Genomic DNA, 7,731 nt, shown 5'->3' on the forward strand with positions numbered 1-7,731 from the left:
ATGGCTTTTGTACACAATCACTCGTGCGAGTGTTTAAAATCGGAATTGGACTTGTTTTCTGTACCGCCGACACAGACTAGTATAACCAAAGGACAATGGGTGCAATATCACCCTTTCAACAGCATCACCGACGTGGGCCCCTTGCAATTCAACATACAAGGGTCTAGCGAGGAATACATGGATTTGTCGCAGACGATGCTTAATGTTAAACTAAAAATTACTAAACAAGACGGAACCGATCTCCAGCCCGCCGATCCGGTAGGCCCTGCCAATTTACTTTTGCAATCATTGTTTAGCGAAGTTGATGTTTCTTTGAACGAGAGATTGATTACCCCTTCGACAAATACTTATTCGTATAGGGCATTAATTGAAACATTACTGACTTATGGATCCGATGCCAAGAATACACACCTCACGGGTGGGTTGTTTCATAAAGACACGGCCGGTAAAATGGATGTAGCTGACCCTACGCTAGCCGAAAATGCGGTGAATAAAGGTCTTAAAAAACGGGCTCAATACATTGGCGGTAGTCGTTTTGTCGACTTGATTGGACCTATTCATTGCGATATATTTTTCCAAGATCGGATGATGCTCAACGGTGTAGATGTCAAAATTAAACTGCATCGAAGTAAAAACGCATTTAGTCTCATGTCTTCAGATGCCGCGGCCGGTTTTAAGATCCGCCTGGAAGACGCGTCCTTGTTTGTTCGCAAGGTCCGCCTGAACCCGTCTATCGCGCTAGCCCACGCAAAAGCTCTGGAACGCGGTCCGGCCAAATACCCGCTGCGTCGCGTTGAGGTCAAGACATTAACTATACCGCGCGGGAATCTATCGTTTACGAGGGAATCGCTGTACAACGGTAATCTACCGAAACGCCTGGTTGTAGGACTGGTGACCACCGAAGCATTCAACGGTAGCTACGAGAAGAACCCCTACAATTTTCAACATTTCAACACCAATTTCCTGGCTCTATATATTGACGGTGAGCAAGTACCGTGGAAACCGTTAAAACCAACGTTCGAAGACGGAGGCAACTACATGCTGGCGTATCAGAGTCTATTTTCGGGTTCTAACACGTTGTTCCAGGATACCGGAAATCAGATTTCTAGAGACGATTATCCTAAAGGCTATTCGTTGTTTGCTTTTGATCTGACTCCCGATTTGGCAAATGCCGGACATTTTAATCTAATTCGGCAAGGAAATATACGTTTAGAAATTCAGTTTTCTACGGCTTTGACCGAGACCATCAACATTTTAGTTTATTCAGAATTTGATTCAATCATAGAAATTGACAAGTCTCGTAACGTAATTATAGATTTTTAATTATGAACACGATACAACTATTGAGGTTAATTAAATCAGATCCGTTGGCTAGTGGATACTTTCGAGGGGTGTACCCGTCTGACTTGTTACCTTTAGGGCATACGGGATATCCTAGAGCTTACATAGCAAACGTTGAGCCTAGCAATCAAAACGGTTCGCATTGGGTAGCTTTCTTTTTTAACAACTTAAACAAAGGTGAATTTTTCGATTCTTTTGGGAACCCCCCAAATTACTATAGTAATCATTTTGTTAATTTTCTCGATAACTCTGTAGAAAGTTGGACATTTAACGATAAAGCGTTACAAGCGCCCTTGTCTACGGTATGCGGACAGTATTGTATTTTTTATATTCTTCATAAATGTAGAAGAGTGGATACGTCCACGATAGTAAATATGTTTGGTAAAGATAAACCATCCAATGATTGGTTCGTCAATGATTTTGTAAAACGTCGATACGATGTTAACTTACCCGTATACGATAGTGAATATATTAAAGTACAATTTGTCAAAATGTTATTGAATGCGTAGTAAATAAAAATTGTTTTTTTTTTTAATGGATATGTTTTGGACGTTTTATTTATCGAACGACTACAACAACAAATTCGAGTTTATTTCTTTTTTTATTCAACTCCTTTCCTCATTATAGTACATAAAGATTAATGTTTTTTAAAAATTTAACCATTTAGGTTTAGGTTGTCTAGTTGAACGCCTCTTGGCAGGCGCTCGAAAGGTAAGTTTTTCATCCTCATCATCATCGTCATCGAGGTCATAATCCTCCTCATTCTTTCGTTTAGGTAGTGCGTGAGGAGGTGTACCGCTCGATTTAATTCTTTGTAAGGTACGACGTCTCGTCGGATTTCCAATCAAACTTTCTGGGGTGTTCAATTTCGCCAATACCGTTATAAAATCCCTCCAGCCTATAGGCTCAAATCCTTTCTTTTCTTGTATTATATCTTTTGTCAAATCGAGTAAATTACTCCCCTTTACCATTTGTCCTTCGATTAGTAGTTCACCGTATCTTGACCAATCAATTACTCCCATCTTCCGGTAACGGTCTAGTCGGTCCAGAAATGTTTTTGTTTTGGATTTCAACGATGAGGGCATACTTTGTAGTATTTCTTTAGATATAGAGTCCGTATAATCTTCTTTAGATTCTGCGCCATTTTCGTTTATTTCAACGTTCCCCGTTTGTTGTACGTTCAAGCTCATAGGTGAAGGGTTATTTACGGGTTTCTCTTTATTTAAATATCGTTGAAGTACTTGATTGTACATGGTAATTTTATCGTAATCGTGCAAGTCATCCCTTTCGAGTATACCCTTCATAGAATTATCTAAACCAGAAGTGATTGTCTCGTGATTTTTCTCGTAACGTTTACTGTACAAAGTCGTATTTGCCAGTTCTTGGGGTATCAATACCATTTTCTTGGTGTGCTGCATTATTTCAAAAGTAAACTACCCAATGTTTGTAGAATCGGTTGTAATATAAGACCGAGGAAGCCACCCTTTTGAATAAGTAAACGTTTTCTCTTGAGAGGCGAAATGCTTTTATTGGTAATATCGCGCATGTGTTTCTTGTACCGAGCCAACTTCTTCTTGTGAGCGTTGGATACTTGCACTCGACCTTTTAAAACATTCATTGCGCATTCGCACAAAGCCGTCACCAGTTGATCGTCCGCGTTTTCCAAGATAATTTTTCTTTGACGCGGTGAACAGTGGGCTAGGAAACGAATAGTTTCAGCATTCTTTTTGATACGTTTCGACATGATGTTGGTAAACAGGTAAATGAATAAATAGAACGGTACAGGTTGCGTTTTATATTCTAGGCACGTAAACAAAGTGATTGGTTTTTGAAAATATGTTACTTCTAACCCTCATTTCCTCAGGGGTATTTGCTTTTAGATCGATTAAAAGAAAACCGTACGGTACGCGGGTAGCGTCTTCAAAAGCCTCCTGTAAAAAACGTCCTTTACCGGGGTACATTTGTTTAGATAGATTAGCTATTTGTGATTTATCCCGAGGGTTTTTAAATAGTATTATGTAGTGAGCGTTTAAAGTGATGGTGCGGATTTCTTTAGAACCGTAAAAAAAGTTTTGCATAATGAATATAACCGAAATGTTTCTATGATGCGATCCCTTTGTAAACATGTTTACTACTCTTTTATCGCGGCTACACTCGGTCATTAAATCATCGATGATTACTAAATGGTTTTTTGACGGTTCCATCGTTTCTATCGAATCCATAGGTATCCCCTCTATAAATTTAATGTTGTTAATAGACCCGCTCAGTTCGGTGAAAAGGGGCTGATATTCCCCATAACACCACGTGATGTCATCGAACGGCTTGTCGAAATAATTACTTTCCAATAACTGCTTCACGAAATATGATTTTCCCGATGAGGTCGGTCCGCTAATTACGGCGGTGAAGGGGGTTACCAGTACACACGTCATCTTCAGTTTCAATGAGTCATAGCTTTTGTATATCGGTATTTTATAACGAGGGGGGTTCCTTATCCACATCACTCTATTTTAAAAACTGTCAACTAATGAAAGAGAGAGAGAGGGCCGATATTATAAACCAATAGGAGCTTAATAATGATAATTACGTTAACAAATGATTGTATATCAAAACCTAAAAAATCAATTCCAACGTCATTAGCGTCTGTATACTAGTAGAGAGAGAAATGGCAGATTTGGAAAAACTGACTTTATCGTACATTGAATATAAATTAACGGGGGTAGTTGTGTGGGACTCCCCAATCCTTTATAGTACTATTCGCCTTTGTAACGAGGTGGAGAAAAAGTATGGTTTGATTGCCTTGTGTAAAGACATTACTACGGAGACGTTGGATAGTGTGTTGAAAGAAATGATGATAGACCAAAATATACACGTCGGTAGACTCGTGACAGGAATTTCAGTGTGCGCACGTGTTGCGATGCAGTGTGATACTGATTTAGAATTAGAAATCGTTAAACGCGTATCCTGCGAATTTGTGAAGGAAAAGTTTTCTTTATTGGAACTTTGTAACGACAGTGATTTGGTAAGTAAATTTCTTTTTCTTGTCATTCTCATTTTAGTAATTAAGTGATTTTTATATTATCTTTTATTTATTATTATTATTATTATTATTTATAGGAACTTGTTCTGTGTAGTAAGAAGCTAGGAATTAACAGAGCATGGTACTTGATCGACTGACTAGTAGGCATTTGTATAGCCTTGCTGGAACAAACTGTTTGGTGACATTGGATAAATAAAATATTTAAACAAGGAAGAGGAGAGATTACAATATTTATATTGGATAGGATAAAATAAAAATACAGTCAACACTACGCATGTCTTTTGTTGTTGTTGTTGTTGTCGTCGTCATCGTCGTCGTCTACGTTAAGAAACAGACAAGTATATAATATTATAAACAAGTACGGTGTATACATTTATTTCTCGTAAAACAAAATTATGATAAAGAAAATAATTATTTACAAAAATAAATTTGAAACGGTAACGATATAAGAATTCAAAAGGAAAAAATATTTAAATTAAAATTACAAAATATATTTACTTTATCTACAAAAATAGAAACGGTATCGACTTTATAAACTTTATAAACAAAATTGAAAATGTATAAAAAATATTTACATTAAAACTTAAAATATAATTTGCTTAAACTACAAAAAAGGAAACGGTAACGACATAAGAATTCAAATGTAAAAAATATTTAGATTAAAATTACAAAATATATTTACTTAATCTACTAACAGAGAAACGGTACCGACTTTATAAACAAAATTAAAAGAAAATTTGATTAAAAACATGTATAAAAATATTTACGTTAAAACTACAAATATATTTTGATTAAGCTACAAAAAAGGAAACGAATTTATAAAGGAAATTGAGTGCATGAAATTACATAAAAAGTAACAATTAATTATTTATATATAAAAAAAAGTAAGTTATATTTTAAAAGAAAAAAAGATGAAATTTATTGCAGTGATTTACCAAACATAACCGTAAGGAACTGTACGATAATTTTCGATAATAATTCTTTTATCGTACACGATTCGATAGTCTTTAGTCGATGTTTCGTTGACTATCTTACGTGTTTTTGGCTTGCGCGTTATGCGATTCTTCTCAACTGTCTTAATTGTATTAGGACCAATACCTCTTACCATATTGGAGACGGTGTCAAAGTTAATTTTCTGAGCGTTTGTAAAATTAAGGGTAAAACCTTTAACTTTACAAACGGTCTTCCCTGTATCCAATTTATAGGCGTAGTTCTTAGCCCCCCCAGAAACAAAGGACTCGATGTACTTACCGTCTTTAGGGTCGACCTCGGTCGTTAACTGACCCAAGTAGTCGCCCAGGGGAGGGTCCCAAACCCCGGGTTTTGACACGTAGATTACGCTGTCGGTATCGTAATACAGGACACGTTCCTGTAATTTCTCCAACAGCTCGTATAATTTTAAACGCGCTAGCGCAGTGGTAAATGCGGCAATGACAACGTTAACCTTTCGGTTAACTTCAACAAATTGTTCCTCGTCTTCGTATTTTATTTCAGCCAAATCATCATTAACAAAATTTAGATCATGAACGACTACCCGTGGGTTCGATAAAATATCGTAAACCTCGTTAGGATCTTGCGTATATTTAATTCTCGTGAGATTTTCACGCTGACCAAATTTACCCCAAAAACTATTTAGCATTAATTTGGCCAGAGATCGAAGCCCAGGATTGTACGCAATGTCGTCATGATTCAAGTCGATACCTTCTACGGTTCGATAGTCCGAAATATATTTTTGTTTATCTTCGGGCGTTTTACACCATTCAGGCCAACCCGAAGCTTCTTGTTTCAATTTTAAAAATGTGTTAATGTAAGAGGCAAATAGACCGGACGAGGGAGAATCTGCAGAGTACGTGCTTTTATTTTTAAAGTGCCATACTACGTGAACTTTACGTATTTCGTACCCAACCTCCACGGCTTTAGCGACCTCGATCGTTGCCCAAGAACCTGTAAATTCTCTATCTGTACCAGAATGATTGCAAGCGGTTTGTTGTTGAGAATCGACGCATGTTCTACAGAGAGCAAACATTAATTTACCGTTTGATCTATAAGGTAAGACTGGATAGAATAAATTTTTAGGCGCTTCGATAGTACACTTTATCAAACCGAAATATTCGTTGATATCTGTGGACATGTCTTTGCGATCATCGATTTCAGGATGTCCTACGGGGTAGGTACCGTATTTATTTACATAAGGGTACAAGGAAGTATAATCGATGTAATTAATTTCTTCACCCGGTTTTACCTTATAGAACAAACAACTGGCATTAGTCCTCCCACCGAAAAACGCGTCTCTTGGATTCAAAGTTTTCCTAATGAAAGGAACTTTGGAGACGATAGATTTAATGTTAGGGGCCAGCGATTGCTTGATCCGTTTCCATTCGTGTCCCCAAATTTCGACGTAATCAAAATCTGGAAATTGCTCCTTCAGAAACCGTGTTTTCTTGCTTGTCTTGACAAAGCATTCCAACATGGTTTCGTTAGTGAAGGGGTTAATGGAATCGGATCTATAACAGTCTTGGCACCCGTGGAACAAACAACCCATAAATTCAAAAATAATTTTGTTTTCTAAACATGCGCCGTCGACAAAGTAAGGCCCAAACATTTTTTCCCCTCCATTTCTCGCATGATGGATAAAGACCCCCCTTTTATGCGACTCGTAGCACAACCATTCCATGCTAGAGTGAGAATGGTTAACGGTTGTTAGATACCCTGATGGAGGAAATAAAGCGATGGTGGATGGTTTTAAAAAATTTCTAGAAAAGACGTGATTACACGCCGAGGCAATTGTCATTAAATTATTTGAAAAGGGGTCAACGCCTCCGAGTAGAGGGTTTTTCGGCGATGTAGTTACTTTCAAAAAAAGATGCCTAAAAGTAAGGCAACACTTTCTGAGAATATCCACATCGCTGATGCAATACTCGACGAGTTCTTTTTGGAGATTGAAAATTTGATTAGTTACAATTTTCTGATTATACCATTTAAAGAATGAATCTCGGCCTGAAGTAGTCATTTTATCGGGGGAATAGGTGGAAGAATCGGGATAAGGACCTACGTAATTTTTATTTTCTAAAGTATTGAAATAATGAGGAAAGTAACCCTTTTTTAGCTCGGAGATGCCAAAAGTTTTGGGTAATTTGGATAGAGACATGGGTAGAAATGAAAGGGAATCAATGAATCGGATACTCGTTTCTTTAACCTTAATTGAAATAGGTTTACCACCGCGTGCAATAATATCTGGTACAATAGAGTTTTTGTATAGGTACTCGAGCACGAAGTAACTATCGTAGCCCTGGAGGTTGTGAGCGATACACGTAATGTTATGATTATATTTGTATTCGTTAAAAATGTAATTG

The 7,731-nt window shown here is 37.2% G+C and overlaps 2 protein-coding genes across 2 annotated transcripts; one reads left to right on the forward strand and one right to left on the reverse strand.

Moving 5' to 3' along the window:
- Nucleotides 1-1,323, forward strand: LOC140059340 (uncharacterized protein F54H12.2-like). The gene has a single exon (XM_072105225.1). It carries the CDS (start codon nucleotides 1-3, stop codon nucleotides 1,321-1,323), a length of 1,323 nt encoding a protein of 440 aa, XP_071961326.1.
- A 3,986-nt stretch (nucleotides 1,324-5,309) lies between these two features.
- On the reverse strand, nucleotides 5,310-6,848 carry LOC140059341 (uncharacterized). The gene has a single exon (XM_072105226.1). The coding sequence runs from the start codon at nucleotides 6,846-6,848 to the stop codon at nucleotides 5,310-5,312; it is 1,539 nt and encodes a 512-aa protein (XP_071961327.1).
- Between the last annotated feature and the right edge of the window lie 883 nt (nucleotides 6,849-7,731).

This window comes from Antedon mediterranea, chromosome 9 (genome assembly GCF_964355755.1).
Source record: "Antedon mediterranea chromosome 9, ecAntMedi1.1, whole genome shotgun sequence".
Taxonomy (NCBI): domain Eukaryota; kingdom Metazoa; phylum Echinodermata; class Crinoidea; order Comatulida; family Antedonidae; genus Antedon; species Antedon mediterranea.

Coding starts and splice junctions, on each gene's coding strand:
- LOC140059340 (XM_072105225.1), top strand. CDS start 1: ATGGCTTTTGTACACAATCACTCGTGCGAGTGTTTAAAATCGGAATTG.
- LOC140059341 (XM_072105226.1), bottom strand. CDS start 6,848: ATGTTGGAATGCTTTGTCAAGACAAGCAAGAAAACACGGTTTCTGAAG.